The sequence below is a fragment of the Grammomys surdaster genome, unplaced genomic scaffold (genome assembly GCF_004785775.1).
Source record: "Grammomys surdaster isolate TR1022 unplaced genomic scaffold, NIH_TR_1.0 126612, whole genome shotgun sequence".
Lineage (NCBI taxonomy): Eukaryota > Metazoa > Chordata > Mammalia > Rodentia > Muridae > Grammomys > Grammomys surdaster.
Window position 1 is genome coordinate 1562448 of NW_021621401.1, and position 20501 is coordinate 1582948.

Here is a 20501-nt window from a genome sequence, read left to right on the forward strand (position 1 = left end):
CCCTCTCTGCCTCCCTCTCTGCCTCCCTCTCTGCCCCTCTCTGCCTCTGCCTCTGCCTCTGCCTCTGCCTCTGCCTCTGCCTCTGCCTCTGCCTCTGCCTCTGCCTCTGCCTCTGCCTCTGCCTCTGCCTGAGTGGTCAGGTGCTGGCCTCACATTCTTACATAGTTGGCTAACGCAGAATGATATCACTCATAAGCAAAGTACAGCTTTTGATAACAGGATGCAACTTTGAGCAAATTCTTTAATCCTAGAAAAATGTTGATTTGCCAGGAAATAGTGGCACACTGCTTTGATCTCAGCACTGAGGACCCAGAGTCAGGCAGATCTCTGTGAGTCTGAGGCCAGCCTGGTCTACAGAGTGAGTTCTTTATGGCCAGACAGAACCACATGGTGGGACTCTGTCTGAAAATAAACCAGAGAAGGAGGGGAGGAGGAGAGATTGGTGTTGATGTGAAGGAGGAATTTTTGCCAGATGGTCTCTTTACATCTTTACATATTTCTTTAAAGATGGGACTTCCTTCATCTCAACTAACTTTTGATAGAGAGAATGGATTTCATTACATTCCCCACATTTATCCAGTCACTTACATACTTCGTATCTTCCTCTGTCCCTTTCCCTGAAAAAAATGTTCCTGGCATACTTGTCTATGTTTTATGTGGATACAATCAAAATCTTGATTAGATAGCCGTCAGTATCACTTGCTTCATAGCCCCCCTATTTCTTGCCTTTCAGTTGAAAGGCCTGTCTCCTCGGGACTGTCATGAGAAGACAGAGGAGATGCTGCACATCCTTGGTCTAAAGGACAAGCGGGACTCGCGGTCCAAGTTCCTGAGTGGGGGGATGAAGCGCAAGCTCTCCATCGGCATCGCCCTCATAGCGGGCTCTAAGGTATAGGGCAGGGGGTCTGCCTCTCGATGCAGCCAGGTCAGGCTCCCACACAAGGACAGACCCAGGGTGGTGATGATAGCTGGTCAAAACCCCAACTGGGGCCACACGGGTCCCACAGCTCAGACCTCTGCCCTCCAGGTATTGATTCTGGACGAGCCCACCTCAGGCATGGACTCCACCTCCAGGAGGATCATCTGGGATCTTCTTCAGCAGCAGAAGAATGGCCGTACCATCCTACTGACCACTCACTTCATGGACGAAGCTGACCTGTTGGGAGACCGCATCGCCATCTTGGCCAAGGGGGAGCTCCAGTGTTGCGGGTCACCATCTTTCCTCAAGCAGAAATATGGTGAGCAGTGGGCAGCAGGAGCCCAGATCAGCCTCCAGCTTGGGACAGGATCAGTGCCTTTGGGAAGGGTCCTGACCCTGGCTGGCCACAGCCTTCTCTAGATTTCCTATCCTCTTGGTCCAGTGGAAGGTCTTGGAGACAAGGCAAAAATGAAGTAAAAGGTATCTTTGAGACTTAAGATCAGAAGAGCCATGTTTATATTTCAGTTTGTCATTTTCTTGCCTCTTTATCCAGGCACCAAATTAGTCCATCCTTTCTTGGAGTTTTAAAAAAATATCTAATCTATGAAATAGAAACAAACAACCCCCAAACGAAACCCAAGCCCGCCCCCCCACATACACACACACCAGGTCTGACCCATCTGCAAACCAGAATTGGCCTTCGTTTCAAAATATTTCTATCCATTTCTCTCGATTTGTGACCTCATTCTAGCGTTCTGGTCAGCAGCTCCTCCTACCTGGACTATTACAGATGCCTCCTACCCCATCTCTCTGTGTTTAATCTCACACCTTCTGACTCTGTGCTCAACTGACTAGTCCCAGCAAGTCCCTGACAATGTATAGCATTCTGTTCAAAATTCCTAGGGACCCGTGCAGACCCCTGGTTGCCACCCTCACTGAAGCCCTTTTTCACTGCCTAGCACTGTTAGATTTGCTACCAGTCCATCTCCTGATTCTGAAACAAGAGTGAAGCCAGGCCATTACGGTTTAAACTGACCTCACAAGGTTCCTTTCTTTTTACCCTAAATCTCTCCATTCTGAAGTACAGAAAACAATGACCCAAAAGAGTGGGATGAAGATTAAGATGGTACCATCATCTCTTACATGGTATTTCAGGTGCAGGATATTATATGACTATAATAAAAACACCTCTCTGTGACACCTCAAAGCTGTCTAAAGTTATTTATCGCCACGTACCGAATGCAGTTTTGGAGTCCAGCATTGGAGAAGAAATAATATTCACACTTCCAAAGAAGACTATGCCCAGGTAAGAACGGAATCGTTAGCACAGGCCCACCATGGCCACAAAACTCCACATCCTTTACACATGCCCACATGCAAAACACAGTCTCTCCTGTTACAGGACCAGTATAAGACAGGACCTCATTATCCAAATTGTATATGGTATGGTACTTGGGTTCAACTCATTGGCTGTGGCTCTTCCTGAAAACCTGGGAATTTTAAAACCATCCCTGAGAGGGATGTTTTCTGATCCACACACATCCGATGTCTGAGCACGTAACGGCAATCATGAGAGACAGCGTCAATAAGAAACAGAAGTAAAGGAAAAGACCACATGCTAGTCTCCAGCAACTCTAAAGCCTAGGTTGGCATGAGTCTCCCGTGTCTGCCTCCTCAGGATCAGGGGATGTGTATTGATGGCTTTTAATTCGTGGTTTTCGTCAGCCTTCCACTTCATCCACTGGCTGTTGACTCTGACTTTTCAATGATTCTTTCTTTTCCATACAAACTGGCTGAACAGCTTCATTTGTCTGCTCCCTGACAACAGAAGAATATCCAAGCTGGTATAAGTATTTTGTAGGTATCCTGTGTATCAGATTATGAAACACACACCCTTTTAAGACTAAAGCTATACCCACAGTCTTTAAAACATGTCCTGCCACGTGACAGTTATTCACAAACACCCTTTTAGTCATTCCTGCTAACGCAACTGAAGGTGCTGCCATACCTTCTGTCACAAAATAATAATCTCTTCACTATTCTCCAGCCTCCGCCTAGGCCTCCGCCTAGGCTTCTCTTGAAACCTCTCTTGCCTTCACCTCACTGTCCTTGCCCCCGAAACATGGCACATGGTCTAGAATTTAGAAGCTATTTTTTTTTAATTAGTGCCATAGTGCCTTCTGGCTTACGTGTACATTACTGGATTACTGAATTACTCAACTCAAAAATTCTGGCTTAAATTTGGCAAATTTTAGTGTTTCTCATGGGTTATTTTCCCCCTTTGTCATGGAGATTCAGCCCAAGGCCTTGCACATAAAAGGCAGGGCCTCTAATTCTTGACTACACCTGCCCCCAGAAGATTCTGTATGTTGGCTGCACTGAGCTGGATGGTTCTTCTGCTCCACATTAATCTTTTCTTCTGGAGCTAGAATGATCTAGAATATCCAAAATAGCTTACTCTCACACCTGGGAAAATCAACTGGGCACTTACAAAAGCTGCTAACTGTAGCATCCAGTGCTCTGCTAGGTGGACTCTCAGATGATTTTGGCTTTTCGGAGTATAGCAGGCAGAATCCAAGAAAAGGCATCCCAAGAGGGAGACAGAGACAGAGACAGAGACAGAGACAGAGACAGAGACAGAGACAGAGAGAGAGAGAGAGAGAGAGAGAGAGAGAGAGAGACTGAGAGACTTCTTTTTCTTATGCCTGGTCTCAGAAATACCAAAACTTCACCTCTGTAGTAGATATATTTTACATTTCTCCCCATAGGAACATTCTAAAATAACTGTATTACAAGTTTACCAAGATCTGAACAGGTATCTTGACAGCAAACCCCATGTCTTCTCTGCTCTAGAAAGCTAAGGGTGGTAAAAGATTCACCTTCCATCTTTCAAAAATAAAACTTTTATTCCCCATCTAGGTTTGAGGCTCTATTCACTGACTTAGAACTGAGACAGACAGAGCTGGGAGTCTCCACACTTGTGACCTCTGTCGCCACTATGGAGGAAGTGTTCATACGGCAAGTAAAAATAAAACTGGAAGGTGGCTTAAGTGGGTAAGAGTCTTTGCCATGCAAGCATGAAGATGGGCTTGCTGGCTGGCTAGCCTGGAAGAAAACAGAGATGATCAGGTTCAGAGAGAGAGAGAGAGAGAGAGAGAGAGAGAGAGAGAGAGAGAGAGAGAGAGAGAAAGAGAGAGAGAGAGAGAGAGAGAGAGAGAGAGAGAGAGGGAGAGAGGGAGGGAGAGAGTCTGACTCTGTCTCAAGGGATAAGATGGAAATCAATAAAGGAAGACACCAGACAGCTTTCTGTATCATCAAAAGTATCTGTGCATACACATATATAATACACACACACTCACTCACACACGCACACACACACTGATAGCTCCAAAGATCCTAGTGTTGGAAGGGATCTTGAACATCATCCATTTAAACATTATCCAGGGATTAACTCTTTTCCTAATAGCTCTGCTGAGCGGCTATTGAGCCTCTGCCTAGTACTTTTGATCTAATGGGATATTAGGTATGTTAAATTAGATATATGCCCAAGGAATTATTATTCAACAAACATATTTTTGGAGAGTGGCGAGACAGAGTCTGTATGTATGGCTGTCCTGGACCTCACTATTTAGACCAGGCTGGCCTCAAACTTATAAAAGTCTGCCTGCCTCTGTCTCCTGCATGCTAGGGTTAAAGGCATGTGCCACCACACTTGGCTTAACAATTCTTTTTGGTTTTGTTGGGTTTTTTTTTTGTTTTGTTGTTTTAGGTTTTGACATTTTATAGCTTTGCTCATAAGATTAACTAATATATTACTTTGCTTTAATTTTCATGTAGTAGTTTTCAAAACAAGGTAATAAAATGTGATCGTGATAGCATTTCGTAAGATCTTTGGAGCAGACTGTCATGTGGCCCATTATACAATTTAGACACAGCTCCTGGCCCCAACATTATTCTTATTCTAACTTTCCATTTTTTCTAAACCTATGGATTTCGTTGTTTAAACCTGAACAGAATGAACTGTCTTGTGACTTTGTATTTGCTTATGTTTTTGGTTTGGTTTAGAGTGTGTAAGTTGGCTGATCCCAACACAAATGTCTTAACCGAGAAGCGACCCTCTCTTCATCCTCTTTCCCGGGATCACAGAGTTCCTGTTGACAGAATTAAATGTCTCCACTCAAGGATCTTCTCAGTGCACACTGGCCAGCCAATGAAACTAAACACAGGAGTAAGCAGTATATTTCAAATACACAAATGTGGTTTAATTGATAGGCTCATGCTGTTATTCTATCAAGAGCTGCATTTAGACAGGACGTAGTGGGGCACACCTTTAATCTCAGTACTCAGGAGGCAGAGGCAGACAGATCTTTGTAAGTTCCAGGCCAGCCTGGTCTACATAGTGAGACCCTGTCTCAAAAAATAAAAATAAAAGAAGAACCAAGGTTAGTAATATATGCCTGTAATCCCAGTGATTGTGAGACTGAATCCAGCAGGTGATGAGTTCATGGCCAGCCTAGGCTACCTATAGAGATCTTGTGTCAATAAAGAAAGAATGAAGAATGGGTCCATCAGGCTTCAGCAGTGTTACACTGGCGGCTCTTCTAGTTCAAAGGCAAGAGTCTCCTAGTTAGGGTTACTGTAACTGACGAAACACCGTGACCAAAGCAACGCTTATAAAAGAAAGAAAGCATTTAATTGGGGGCTTCAGAGGATTAGTCCGTTTCCATCATGGCAGGAAGCATAGAGGCAGACAAGCAATGGGACATGGCCCTAGAGTAGTAGCTGAGGGCTTACACCCTGTTCTGTAGGCAGGCAGGAGGCAGAGGCAGAGGCAGAGGCAGAGGGAGGGGGAGGGAGGGGGAGAGAGAAAGAGAATAAGACAGGGACAGAGTGGTGTGGGCTTTTGACACACCCCGCCCTGATGACACCATACCTCCTAATCCTTCCTAAACTGTCACCAACTGAAAACCAATCATTCAAACCTGCGAGCCACTGGAGGCCAATCTCATTCACACCGCTACAGGTGGTAATTAACCCAATAGAGAACAGCATCCAAACGTCCTGCAGGGGCTGGCCATTCTTCATCGCATAAAAGATTACTTGTACTGGCCAGAGTCCATAATGTTTGCACTGTCACTATGAAGTAGGTCGTGTATTGTACCACCTAGAATTTAAAATTTAAGAAATATATATTTATAATCCCAACTTGAGGGAGGCTGACAAAGAAGAATCCTAAGTTTGAAACTTGCCTGGGCTTTCCAGAGAGACCTTGTGTAAAAAGCATTGTGTGAGTGTGTGTGTGTGTGTGTGTGTGTGTGTGTGTGTGTGTGTGTGTGTGTAAGTGTCCTTTTAAATACATGAAAATATGCTTTTTTTTAACATTGAAAATTTATATATATATTTGGAGAAATATATATTTTTTATGGTTTTTCAGACAGGGTTTCTCTGTGTATCCCTGGAACTCACAGAGATCTGCCTGCCTTTGCCTCCTGAGTGCTGGGATTAAACTAGTGCACACCACTGCCCGGCTTGATATACATTTTATAAAATATTTTTTACTTAGCTATCAATAGTATTGGTACACAACAAGATTATTATGGGTTAGAGATTGATTTCCCTGTTTTATAATTTTGAGCTACATGATAAAGGGGAAGTTATTATCCCTAAAGCTAGGACATGTCTGTTGTTGTTGTTGTTGTTGTTGTTGTTGTTGTTTTGGTCCAGATCAATCACTTATCTCTTAAAATCCTTAACAAGGCATTATCTGGTACCACATGGCCATGGTGTGCTTTTGAAAGCACCTCCCCTGAGCTTCAAAGTACTTTTATGTTTGCCCTCAGATGAGTTAAAACAGACCTTTGGAGAACATTGAAGTTAAGTGTCCATTGCATCAGAAGTAGAAACCTCAAATAATGTTTGATAGAGCCCTCCAGTGACTTGTTGATAATTCATCCAGGAATTTGGAATGCCTGATTTAAACCTGACCACAGGGCCTCTTTCCACAGGGGCTCCTAGGCAAAGGGCTGTGTATATGTGGAACCTGGCCCTTTCCCATATCCTCGGTCATGCTGCCTCCCAGAGAGGCCATGTGAGCACATACAGCACTAACCCAGACGACCTTCTACTCCAGGCCCTGTGTCAGCTCTTTGGACCTTTGGGCTTATACGTGTATATTTTGATTTTGATTATCATTACCACAGAGACATGCTCATGGGTACCCTCTATTTATACAAATTATCTGAGTGGAAGTGGAACATGTAAGCTAAAGATTACTTTAAAAATAAGTTATATTCATCTAGAGGTTTGTTTTGTTTTCTTGTTTTTTGTTTTTGTTTTTGAGCTAAGGTTTCACTATGAAGCTCTGGCTGCCCTAGAACATACTGTGCCGACCAGATGGCCTCTAACTCACAGGATTCTCTTGCCTCTGCCTCCTGAATGCTGGAATTAAAGTTGTGTGTCACCTTGCAAGAAATTTTCAAAGATTGATTTATTTTATGTATATAAGTGTTTTGCCTGCATGTTTATCTGTGCATCGTGTGTGGCTGGTGCCCATGGAGGTCGGAAGTCATCATCAGATCCTCTGGAACTGGAGTTAACATGGTTGTGACTTACCATGTGGGTGCTGGAAACTGAACCTGGTTCTTCTAGAAGAACAGTCAGTGCTATTAACTAATGAGCCATCTCTCCAGCCCCTAACAGTTTTTTTTTAAATTGTAACAAATACATTTGTGGTGTCATTTCTTCCATAGTCTCACCAAATTTACTTTTTTACAAGTCTTAAAGGCAGGAAAACATGCCATTGTTTCTATTTGGTGTCTGAAGTTCCTCGGATTCCACCTTCAGAGGTGTTCCCATTTGCATATCCTCTGAGTGCTGGTTAACACAATGACATCATAGCATCTTAACCTTAGGCAGTTCTGGGACACTTGAGGTGAGGGGCTGTGAGTGGCCGTGAGCAGAAGCCACCTTGGTGCCCCTAACTCTTGTCACTATGTTGACACCACACCTACCTTCTTCTCCAACCGCAGTTCTGTCTTCTCTGCCAACAATTCTATGCCATGCTCCTGAAAAAGGTCACATATTCTCGGCGCAACTGGATGCTGGTGCTCTCTGTGCAGGTTCTGCTGCCTCTGGTGATCATTATGTTAAGCCTCACTTTTTTCAACTTCAAATTAAGGAAACTGGATAACGTGCCCCTGGAGCTGACTTTACAAACATACGGCCAGACCATTGTTCCATTTTTTATTGCTGAGAATCCCCACCTGGATCCTCAACTTTCAGATCATTTTGTAAAAATGCTTGTGGCTGCAGGACAAGTTCCTTTGCGAATTCAAGGTAAGAAGCAGGGCCTGAGCAGGAAGTGGACTTGCTTTTCTTTGGAAGGAGGCTGTGGTTTTCTGAAACACACAGTGCTCTATGACGTCAGACTGAATAGCTGGAAGGCTCACGAAAATGTCATTTAGACTCTGGCTAAGTGGAAAGGGAGGGCTTCTAGAGGTGAGACCCTATGTGTGTGTCAAGGTTGTGGAGTCTTGTAAGAAGTTGATCATAGAGGAAGGTCTGACCCAGGTCACTGACAGCATATCCCTGAAAGCAGGTGGTTATATCCCAGGCCCCTCTGGATCCTTTTCCATTTCCTGTCTCTGAGGAGACTAGTTTGCACTTCCACACACCTCCTACGTGATATTCTACCACAGGTCCCAATGCAACAGGGTCAATTGGCCATGAACCGAACTATTGGTTAAAACAAACCTTTTTTTCTTTACAAGTTGATTATCTCAGATATTTGTTAGAGTTATAGAAAGCTGACTTAATATATTATGCTTAGTAAAGCTTCAGTTTCTTCATGTATCAAATTAGGATAACTCTGTTTTTGCTGTATCCTTAGGACAACTTTGCCATGAATATTTTGTTTAGTTGGTATCCAGTCTGTAAGAAAGTCGTCAATTTTTTTTTTTTAGATCACTAAAGGTCTTTTTCAGCTTTAAAGTTTCTAAAAATATAGGTAGGTTTTCTATTACGTATGGCACTATATACTGGGAATATGATATCAAGCAGAATTAGTACCAGCCCTCAGGGAACTTGTAAGCAAGAAGCCTATCACAACGGATAGGTGCAAAACAGTAGCAATGATTCTGACAGACAGGTCTCAGCTTTAGAAGACCAGGGTGTCGTCTGAGTAGGAACTGGCTGTGGAAAGGAAAAATAACCAAAGGCATTGGGACAGCAGGAGGACAGGCAAGCATAATGGGCCCTCAAGATCATAGGTGTAGTGAGAATGTAAGGACACGGGGCCAAGAACCTAGACAGTTTTACTCTGTCAACATGCAACACAGAAGGAAGTAGAGGTTTGTTCTGGCCCGTGGTGCCGAGTTGCGAGGTTCAAGAGTAAGGTACTGTCTGCTCGGCTTCTGAGGAGAGCTTCCTGTTGTGTGTTGTAGCAGGAGGAAGGGATTTCATGGAAGAGGAAGCTGAATCCACTGCTATAACTTACCACCCCCAAAGAGAAGTAACCCACTCCTACCACAGCCGAATAACCCTTAAGGCTGAAGCATCCCAGCCCACACGGTCAGCCACAACAAAGCTCTTGCCGTCTTTCAGTACGAATACCCTGGAGACTGCCTTTCTACCTAGCTTTTCCAGGGAACAAGCTAGATCTACACCGTAACGCAGAAAATGAGTTCTGAGCCAGGCAAGGTGGCACATGCTTTTAATCCTAGCCCTCAGGATGCAGAGGCAGGCCAGATCTGCCTCTGTGAGTTTGAGGCCAGCCTGATCTATAGAGTGAGTTCCAGGCCAGCATGGGCTACAGAGTGGGACTCTGTCTCAAAAACAAACAACAAAAGCAAAACAGAAGGTGCATTTTATAATATATGGATATGTGGCTTTGCCTAGAGATCAGAGTCACTGCACGTAGGTGTGTATTAGGTATGTCCTTGTGCACTATGCACGCAGATACAGATGGTGTAGAGTTCTGTCTGGGAACACACGCTCCCAGAATCCATTATGGGGCTAGATCTGGCTGAGGTGTTTGGAAGGAGAAACGTAGTTGGGATTCAAAAGGACTTAAGAGACAGAGATTTGGAGATCAGATGGAATTCAACAGAGAGTGGCCAGCCTTTGGGTGTGTTTGAGGTTGGTAATGGGGTACCCAGAAGGAGCGGGAGACTGGGGAGGCTCGTGATGCGTGTACTGTGCACCCCTGGGCCTGGGGAGATGTTTCCTCAGCAATTCTCTCTTCCCAGTGTGACTTTGGCTTCCTCCCAGGTTCTATAGAGGATTTCCTACTGAAGAAGGCAAAGGAGGCCCCTGAGGACTTTGATAAGCTGTATGTGGTGGCAGCTTCTTTTGAAGACTCGAATAACCACACAACAGTGAAAGCGCTGTTCAACAACCAGGCCTACCACTCCCCTGGCCTGGCTCTGGCTCTGGTGGACAATCTTCTCTTCAAGTTGCTTTCTGGTGCCAATGCTTCCATTACCACAACCAACTTCCCTCAGCCTCAGACAGCCATGGAGCTCTCAGAGACGATCCTGTACCAGTGCGTGAGACCGCCCTTCTCCCCGCCTCAAGCTCCCTCCCGTTCTATTGGACCTCTCGCTTTTCCTGCCTGCTTCTGTCTCGTTTTCATTTCAAGTGCTTATTTTGCTAGTCACAGTTGCTTTCTGTCTTTCACAGGGGCCCTAAAGGACACTACCTTGTTGTCAACTTTCTTTTTGGAATAGCTTTCCTGTCAAGTTCCTTCTCCATCTTGACGGTGGGCGAGAAGAACGTTAAGTCTAAGAACCTCCAGTTTGTAAGCGGAGTCAGCATGGCTGCATTCTGGCTCTCCGCTCTGCTGTGGGACCTCCTCTCCTTCCTTGTTCCCACTCTGCTGCTGGTGGTGAGTACCTGACGGTGCTGGCATCATGTCCTGAGGACCAGGGGCTTCCCTGAAAGAACCACCTGCTGACCCAGAACTGGCTGAGAAGTTCTACTGGTGGCTCAGCCCTGGCTGGAATGGCAAGTTCATTTAGCTCTGATATCTTCAGGCATGGGCTACCTTGTGTGGTGGGGTTTGTGTAGTCCTCACAGAGCTCCTGCCTCAAGTCAGTGAGAGGCAGTGTTTTGGAGACATGTATGTATCATTCAGAAGTAGACAGTCGGGTAACTGGGGTTGAAGTATTTGGTTGTGGTGGCATCAACCTGATTATTTTATGCAGAGTGGATCACTTCCTGCTCTGCAGTGCGTGTTTTACAAGCCTCTCCTCATCCCTTGCTGTGCTGCTCTGTGTTACTGATAATCAGGGCAGCTCCCTGAGAACACTGCTCAGGGCTCACTCATTAATGAATGCTTATGAAGGTTTGCTAGCCTTGCTTTAAAACCTGAGCTTAGGCCTGTGAGATGTTTAGTGAGTAAAGGCACTTTTTCATATACCTTAGGACTTAAGATTAGTCCCTGGATCATAAAAGGTAGCAGAAAGAACCAACCCTAGAGAATGGTCCTCTGTCCTCCACACAAGCCATGCCTCCATCTCCCACAAATACATAAAGTAGTTAAAACTGAAATCACTATATTCTTAGCACTTGGGATGAACCCTTACTGACTTTTCCAAATTCTTCCCTCTCCCCTCTCTTAAGTTGGTGTTTTTATGGTATAAGGAAGAAGCTTTTGCACACCACGAAAGCATCCCAGCGGTGGTCTTGATAATGATGCTCTATGCCTGGGCTATCATCCCTTTGGTCTACGCAGTCAGCTTCTCCTTTAAAACTCCTGGCAGTGCGTGTGTGAAGCTCCTGGTAATGCTCACCTTCCTGAGCATCAGCCCCATGGTCCTCGTCACCATCACAAGTGACAAAGGTAATCACACCGACATTTTGCATAAAGCAGGAATCTCTCCTCCAGCAGCCACAGCACACGGGGCGCTCGCAGCTGCTGTGCGGCAAACACGTGGGTGACAAACAACTCAGCCACATTCACTCTGTAGATTGCTGTTCGGCTGTAAAAGGGGACAACGCTGAGCAAAAGAGTTGGCTGTCCAGTGTGAAGTTCATGAACAGACAAAATGAATCTCAGAAACAGAATAAGATGAGTTGTTTCTGGGCCAGGGTTGTGGGGAGTAAAGGAGGGGATGGGGGGAGGGGGGACAGGGCTGACAGAAAGAACACACTGGGGAGCTTTGGGGGATGAAGAGATGTTCTTGATCTTGAATCCGGCGCTAGTTTACGTGGATTTACATACTTACAAGTCACTGTGAGCCATGCATTTCACTAAAATGTAAAGTTCCGTACTTTTTAAAAAGAGGGAAATAAGAGAATGAATTAGTCAGCGTGGGAGGAAGGGCTCTTGTAAAAGAAACTAAGAGTCGGTCGTTATTTACACACTCAAAACTGACCTCTTCCTGTTTGTGCTACCATCTCTGGGTCAGGATTAGACAAAAGGGCCGACATGTTACCTCCGCTTTCTATTAGAATTTATTATATGACTGTGTGTATGTGTCTGTGTTTTTCTGTGTGCCTGTACACATATGTGAGGTTTCCCATGGAGGACTGAAGAGGGTATCAGATCCTCGGGAGCTGCTCTTCAAGAGGGCCTAGTTTTATTCCCAGCAACCACATGTTAGCTCACAAATGTTTGTAACTCCAGTCCCAGAGGGTCTAATGCCCTCTTCTAGACTCCAGGGTATACAAACATACATGCAGACAAAACATTCATACACATAAAGTAAAGAAACATTGTTTTATGTTTATAAGTGTTTGTATGAATGTCTGTATGTACATCACTGACATGCCTGGTAGCCACAGAGGCCAGAAAGGGGTAAAGGGGTGTCAGGTACCCCGGAACCAGCGTTAGAGTGTTGTAAGCTACCATATGAGGGCTGAGAATTGAACCCAGGTCCTCAGGAAGAACAACCAGTGTTCTTAACCACTGAGCCATCTCCCCAGCCATCCTCCTTACTTTTATTTAAAATTTCCCTTTTCTTTGATTTGGGGAGTTGTCCTCTCTCCTAAGGGACCCTTCATGACAGTTTAGTCTCCATAAACCATGGAGGAAAGGACCTTATACTTCTTGTCTGACTTCGAGATGACACTCTGGAGCCGGGGATATGGTGGGCTGCTTGCCTAGCATGTGTGAGCCCTTAGGTTCAATCTTCAGCACAGGGGAAAGTAAAATACCGGAGTGAGTCCCTGTTCTGTCTGGCTCAGCTCTCCTTCAGCTCACCCTGCCCTGCTGGAGCCATGCTGCCTCTGACTTTCTCAGACACAGTGTGCTCTCTGGATAATGGAAGGGACAGATCTGAGGAACTAAGCAAAGAAACATGCTTATGGCTTAGAGTTAAACGAACAGAAGGAGGGAGAGTCAACACCAGGAGAAACCACAGTCTGGTCTGAAGACCTGAGAGTGTGAAGTCCATCCGGACTCCAGAAGTGACTGAGGAGAGGGGTGACAGGGATACTTTCCCCAGTGCTAGTAAAATCGGTGCTTCTGTTCTCATTGCAGACCTCGGCTACACAGAACTCTCAGACTCCTTGGATCATATTTTCCTGATACTTCCAGGACACTGCCTGGGAATGGCCTTCTCCAACTTGTACTACAACTTTGAGCTGAAAAAGTTTTGCAATGCGAAGAATTTGAGTGATATTGATTGCAATGATGTTTGTGAGTACGATGGAAACATTTTTACCCTCATGTGGTTTATATAATTTGGCCTTTCTTCCCCCCCCCCCCCCCCATGTTTTTTTGAGACCTGACTTCTCTGTGTAACCCTGGCTGTCCTGGAACTTGCTCTGTAGATCAGGCTGGCCTGGAACTCAGAGATGCCCCCCGTCCCTGCCTCCCGAGTGCTGGGATTAACAGATTATGCCACTACCATTTGGTATAAAGTCTCACTATGAGCCGGGCGGTGGTGGTGCACACCTTTAATCCCAGCACTTGGGAGGCAGAGGCAAGCGGATTTCTGAGTTTGAGAGTTTGAGACTAGCCTGGTCTACAGAGTGAGTTCCAGGACAGCCAGGACTATATAGAGAAACCATGTCTCGAAAAACAAAAAAATAAATAAATAAACAAATAAATAAATAAATAAATAAAGTCTCACTATGTATCCCTGGCTGTTCAGGAACTATTTAAACCAGGCAAGCTTTGAACTTGAAAAGATTTACCTAGTTAGAGGAACGTGCCACCCCACCAACCTATAATTTATTGGAGCACTCACCCTTTAATGTGAAAAAAACATGGCATGTGCATATAAGTCTGTCACTCTGTCTGTCTCTTTCCATCTGTCTCTCCTCTCTCTGTCTCTGTCTCTCTGTGTGTGTGTGTGTGTATGTGTGTGTGTGTATGTGCATTTGACTCAGGATTTAATACAGAGCCTTGTGCATTTTATGCAACTGTTCTACCACTGAGCCATACCCTAGTCTGCTCACACATATTTCAAATTATTTCTAGATTTCTTTCTCTTTTTTGTTTTTGTTTTTGTTTTGGTTTTGGTTTTGGTTTTGGTTTTCCGAGACAGGGTTTCTCTGTATAGCCCTGGCTGTCCTGGAACTCACTCTGTAGACCAGGTTGGCCTCAAACTCAGAAATCCGCCTGCCTCTGCCTCCCAAGTGCTGGGATTAAAGGCGTGCGCCACCACTGCCCGGCCTCATTTTCATTTTAAAAGATTGTATCTGGACCAGTGAGATGGTTCAGTGGGTAAAGGTGCTTGCTGCCAAGCCTGATGACCTAGTTTGATCCCTGGGACTTACCTGATGGAAGAAGAGAGACTCCCAAAAGTTGTCTAATCTATAAACATGCTGTAACATATGTGCCTCTCACCCTATGTGTATACACACACACACACACACACATAAGTAAATAAATGTAATTTTTAAAATTAAGGACTAGAGAGATAGCTCAGCCATCAAGAGCACTGACTGCTCTTCCAGAAGCTCTGAGTTCAGTTCCCAGCAGCCGATTGGTGACTAACAGCTGTCTAATTCTAATCCTAGGAGCTCTAATGCTTTAGTCAGGCCTCTGTGGGCACCAAGCACACACACATGCAGATACACATGCAGGCAGAACACACATACACATAAAATAATTTTTTTTTCAAGACAGGGTTTCTCTGTGTAGCCCTGGCTGTCCTGGAACTTGCTTTGTAGACCAGGCTAGCCTAACTCAGAAATCCACCTGTCTTTGTCTCTCAAGTGCTGGGATCAAAGTCAAAGTCACGGGCCACTACGCCAGCTAAAAAGAATAAGATAATATGTAGCCATTTTACCTCTGTAGTAGTGTGACTAGCATGCGTGATGCCCTGGGTTGGAGCACCAACACTGCATAATAAAAATAAGTAAAAAAATATAGAAGAACTATGCACAAAGCTAAGCCATGTTTAAGGAAATGGAAAAGAACTTTCACTGCCTACGTCTTTCTTTTGTTTCCTCTGTGAACATGATGTTATTGTATAATTTCTAAATACACATCTTTACAAACATTTGAGGCAGCAAATGGAGCTGAACAACACATGTAAGGCAAACCAATACATGCATGTCGTTAGCAAAGAATCTTTTATTACACGTCCTCTTATGTGCTTGCTTTAGCAAAACATCTTTTTACTGTGTCCACGTCAGGAAAACACTCCTTTGTGTGTTTGCTCCAGCAAAACACCATCCGGCACAACTAACTTTTTAAAGAAACTACAAGTTTCCGTTTCATGGGTGTTTTGCCTGCATGTATGTCTGTCCAGCGTTTGCATGTAGTGCCTGCAGAATCCAGAAGAGGGCGTCAGATCCCCTGGAACTGGAGTTACAGGCAGTTTTGAGCTGCCACATGGCTGCTGAAAACCAAACCAGGATCCCATGGAAGAGTGACTCTTTCCCCTCCCCCAACTCCTTCCAGATCCTTCCCTGTCTCCTACCCACCCCCACCGAGCTTCAGGTTCTTCCTCTCTTAAACAAACAAACAAACAAACAAACAAACAAGTATAGGATCCAGTTTGTGTTGATTGATCCCTTCTGAGGATGGAGCCTGCCCCAGAATGGAGTTGATAAACAGTGTTACTCCCTTATAGAGAACTCGGTTCCTTCTCCCAAGTTACCAAATAGCTTCCTGGTTAGGGGTGGGACTTCCAGCCCACTTCCCACCCACTTCCCGCCCACTTCCTGCTCACTTCCCCTCTGTGCTGGGATTTTTGTCTGGCTTGAGCTTGTGGCGATCTTATGCAGGTTATCGCAGACTCTCCCTTGTTGTGTCTGGGAAAATGCAGTTTCTTTGAAGTTCTCCACCAACCACCTCCAGCTCTTACAACCTTCCTGCCCCTTCTTTGGCTTAGATCATTGTGCCTTAAGGAGAAGGATATCACACAGACATCCCATTTAGGGCTGAGCATTCCAAAGTTTCTCTTTGCAAACATGCAGAGCGTGGGATTCTGTGCTCATTATCATCTGCCGCAGAAGAACCTTCTCTGACAAGGGTTGAGCAATGCATTCATCTACGGATACACGAGTCATTTGATTGTTACATTCATTTAGCAGAATAACAGCAGTAAGTCCCCTCAGGCCCGTGACCCATAGTCTCAAGGTTTTGGATGTTTGTCTTGTTGGTTTGTTTTTGTTGTTATAGGTTTGTTTTTTGTTTTTTTGAGACAAAGTCTCATACATCACCGGAGGCCCTAGAATGGCTACGTAGCCCATATCAGTCCCATGTTTATGGGAGTTCTCCTACTTAGCTTCCTAAGACCTGCAATTCCAGGTGTGAACCACTGAGCGCACTCACTGATTGGAGGCAGCAAACAAAAGCATTTTTGTTCACTCCCTGCTAGAGTGTGGTAGAAGCATTGGTAACAATGATGCCTCTCTGGTAATATTGGTTACTGTGTGAATTTACTTGCTATATTTAAGATGAGGAGTGCCTTTGAGAATCGCCACAACAGTGTGCTGACATCTGCTTATTTCATGTTAGTAGAAGGATACGTGGTCCAAGACAACATCTATGCCTGGGGCTCTCTGGGAATAGGGAAGTACCTGACAGCCCTGGCCATCCTGGGACCCATATACATCACCCTGCTTTTCCTCACTGAAGCCAATGTATTCAGTGTACTGAGATCCAGGCTCGCTTGCTTCTCTCGGAAGGAAATATCGGTGAGTTCATTGGGGCTAAGTCATATAAGAACAGGTCACGGTCTGGCTCTAAGCCTCTTTCCCATGTTGTTTAGCTACCTTGATTTTCCATATCAGAGAGATCCCTGAGGCCATCCAGCTATCTGTTTATACTCTCCAGGCAGACAGGTATCAGCCCATGTGCAGGGACCACAGAGGAAGAGAAGAATCTAACTTGGCCCCAGAGGCCCTGGTCCACACACTAGTCACCTGGGGTGTATTTACGGCTAGCTGACTAGGCATGAGACCCTAGCTTCCTAGAATAACTTACCTTATGAAATACCTCTGCAGGCAACTATGAGCGGACTGGAGGAAGGTCTGTTCTGTTAGCTCAGGGTATGACTATCTTCTAGAGACAAGTCTCTAGAGGAAACTGAAGGAGATAAGCTTTTGCTTTATCTTGACATTCCTGGGTTTTAAACTTGTGTTACTAAAAAGCTGACATTTTGTGGTTTGACTGCCTACCTCATCATGGTCAGGCCAGTATAAATGTAGATATGTTGTTCCCGAGTTGTGGTGGCATTGTGTACATACATGGGCACTGTCACAGGACCTTCAGGGCCCCCATTCCTTCTGACCCTAGTCAAGCCGATCTTCTAACCTCTGAAACACTGACATGTCTACCCTTGTCTTGGGGACGTAGGGAATGATCTGTGATGTAACTGAGCCTGAAGATGAAGATGTCCGAGAAGAGGCAGAAACCATCAAGTATCATTTGGAAACATTGACAAAGAAAAACCCACTTGTTGTTAAAGAAGTATCAAAGGTGAAGTTAGACTCAGCTTTGCTCCCTTGTCTGTTTGATTTGAGACAGGGTTCTGCTGAGTGACCTACACAGACCTTGAATTCATAATCGTCCTACATCTGCCTCCCAAGTACCCTGATTACAGGCATATGCCATATGTCTTAGAGTTTCCACTGTTGTGAAGAGACACCATGACCATGGCAACTCTTATAAAGGAAGACATTTCATTGGGGCTGGCTTACAGTTTCAGAGATTCAGTCCATTATCATCATGGCAGGAAGCATGGCAGCATCCAGGCAGGCATGGAGCCGGAGGAGCTGAGAGCTCTACATCTTTATCCAGAGGCAGCAGAAGGAGACTGTGTGCTACACCAGGCGTGGCTTGCGCAAAGCAGGTCTCAAAGCCCGCCCTCACAGTGACACACTTACTCCAACAAGGCCACACCTACTCCAACAAGGCCACACTCACTCCAACAAGGCCATGCCTGTTTTTTTTTTTAAAGATTTATTTATTTATTATATATGAATACACTGTAGCTGTCTTCAGACACACCAGAAGAGGGCATCAGATCTCATTACAGATGGTTGTGAGCCACCATGTGGTTGCTGGGATTTGAACTCAGGACCTCTGGAAGTGCAGTCAGTGCTCTTAACCACTGAGCCATCTCTCCAGGCCCTAGGCCATGCCTGTTAATAGTACCACTCCCTATGGGCCAAGCATTCAAACACATGAGTCTGAGGAGGGCCAAACCTACTCAAACCACCACACCGTGCCTTGGCTCTTCGTACACAGAATCACCCTTCTGATGAGCCCGTGGCCTGTGCACAGTGGCAGATGGGCTTCTGGGAAGACAGACTTAGTGAGGTCTCTCTGGTTAAGAATAAAGCCCACATGAGATCATTCTTGCCCAGAGACAGAAACTGTTGTATCTCTACCTCCTCTCCTCTGATCACCCTGGTAAAGGGAGGGTCTGGGACACGAGGGAATGAGAGCCGTGCTTGCTAGAAACCAGAGAAAGGATAAGAGAGGCAAACCAGGCTTGACCTCTCCTGTATCCAGACAACATACGGAGGTGCCAAGTGGGGTAAGAACTCTGCAAACTAAATGGAGCTTCCTAAGTTTCTCTGAGATTCTTAAGAAGCATTTTGAAGGATCCTTCAAACATCCAGGTATTTTATAGCATTTCCCCCAGCCCCTCCCCCAAGTTTGTCAGTCATGTTTCCCTTCAATTTCTGGTGGTTAACAAAATGCAAAACCTTTCAGCAACATCAATGAGTTTTATTTGCTCAGGGACAAACAGTAATGGCTTACCTCCAAGAACAGTGTAGACAGTGTGCAAGGCCTGTGGGGAGGAGCAGATAGACTGGGCTTGAATCATGAGAGGCAGCTAGGTCCAGTGTGCAGTGGCTGCTGGCTGCTGGCCTCCTCTCTGAATCTCTGTCCTGTGTCTCTCAGGTCTATAAAGAGAAGGTACCCCTGTTGGCTGTGAACAAGGTGTCCTTTGCTGTTAAAGAAAAAGAATGCTTTGGCCTTCTTGGCCTCAATGGAGCTGGGAAGACTTCCATTTTCAACATGCTGACCAGCGAGCAGCCCATCACTTCAGGGGATGCCTTTGTCAAGGGTTTCAACATCAAGTCTGACATAGTGAAGGTGGGTGTGGCCTGGAACAAATTTCAGAGATAGATATAGGATTCAGGGTCATGAAGCTGGGACTTGATCTCTAAAAAACCCACATGTATATTTAATTTGTAACCTCCAACTCTAAGTCTGCATCCGAGATGCTTCCCTGCATCTGAGATACTTCCCTGCATCCGAGATGCTTCTCTGCACCTTTCCATCACATCACACTGTCTCTCTAGTGCTTACAGGAGCCAGAGACACAGTGAGCCCCATAGTAGTGTCTCCTACACCTTATCTTCCTTCCTCTTCCTCCTCCTCTGTCCTTCCTAAGAAATAGGGGAACACTCATCCACCTGTCATTCGAGGTACCATTCTACTTATCCAGTTAGCAGCCATGGTGTATAGATGCTCACCCCTCCCCCCAAATCAAAACAACAATAAAAAAAAAACCCTCATCTTAGTTCTCTTGAACCTGTTTCTATATAGTTACCCTAGTCTGTATCGCCCTTATTTCTCAGTACCACCTGAAACTGCCGGCCTTTTCCAGATTCAAGACTACTTTTGCTTACTCCACCGCTTCCCTCTCTCCTTTTCCATCTCTATCACTAATGATTCTCTCTCAGACTCTGTTAGTAAATCCTTTGTTTTGTTTTGAGACAAGGTCTCATGATGTAGCCCAGGCTGACCTCATATTTGTGGTCCTAAGGGTTGAGACTGTAGTCATGTGCCACTATACCTGGCTCTTTTGTAGATCCTTATCTGTTTCTGAAGGCTATGGTTTTCCTAAGTGATGTGCACACATCTCACTGTTCTCCCACTACTGCCCACTTGATGCTGCTTCACTGTGTTGAACTGTAAGACTCAGCTTCCATAACTGGACAAGAGCTAAAAGTTTGTTCAACATTGCAAAAGACATTCATTTATAATCATAAATGAATGAAGCCCTGCTGTCTTGGTCTGGGTTTTACTGCTGTGAACAGACACCATGGCTAAGGCAACACTTATAAAGACAACATTTAATTGGGGGCTGGCTTACAGTTTCAGAGGTTCAGTCCATTATCCTCATGGTGGGAAGCATGGCAGCATTTGGGCAGACTCAGT

The 20501-nt window shown here is 45.2% G+C and overlaps 1 protein-coding gene across 1 annotated transcript in view; it reads left to right on the forward strand.

Moving 5' to 3' along the window:
- Positions 1 to 20501, forward strand: part of LOC114615160 (ATP-binding cassette sub-family A member 17) — a 67111-nt gene that overhangs the window by 40538 nt on the left and 6072 nt on the right. Inside the window, exons 14-26 of the mRNA XM_028760822.1 lie at positions 734 to 889; positions 1028 to 1238; positions 2075 to 2225; positions 3839 to 3937; positions 4985 to 5147; positions 7948 to 8254; positions 10187 to 10460; positions 10598 to 10802; positions 11540 to 11759; positions 13401 to 13559; positions 16839 to 17017; positions 17679 to 17801; positions 19236 to 19430. Coding sequence (XP_028616655.1) covers positions 734 to 889; positions 1028 to 1238; positions 2075 to 2225; positions 3839 to 3937; positions 4985 to 5147; positions 7948 to 8254; positions 10187 to 10460; positions 10598 to 10802; positions 11540 to 11759; positions 13401 to 13559; positions 16839 to 17017; positions 17679 to 17801; positions 19236 to 19430 — 2442 coding nt within the window. The remainder of the gene's footprint in view (positions 1 to 733; positions 890 to 1027; positions 1239 to 2074; positions 2226 to 3838; positions 3938 to 4984; positions 5148 to 7947; positions 8255 to 10186; positions 10461 to 10597; positions 10803 to 11539; positions 11760 to 13400; positions 13560 to 16838; positions 17018 to 17678; positions 17802 to 19235; positions 19431 to 20501) is intronic.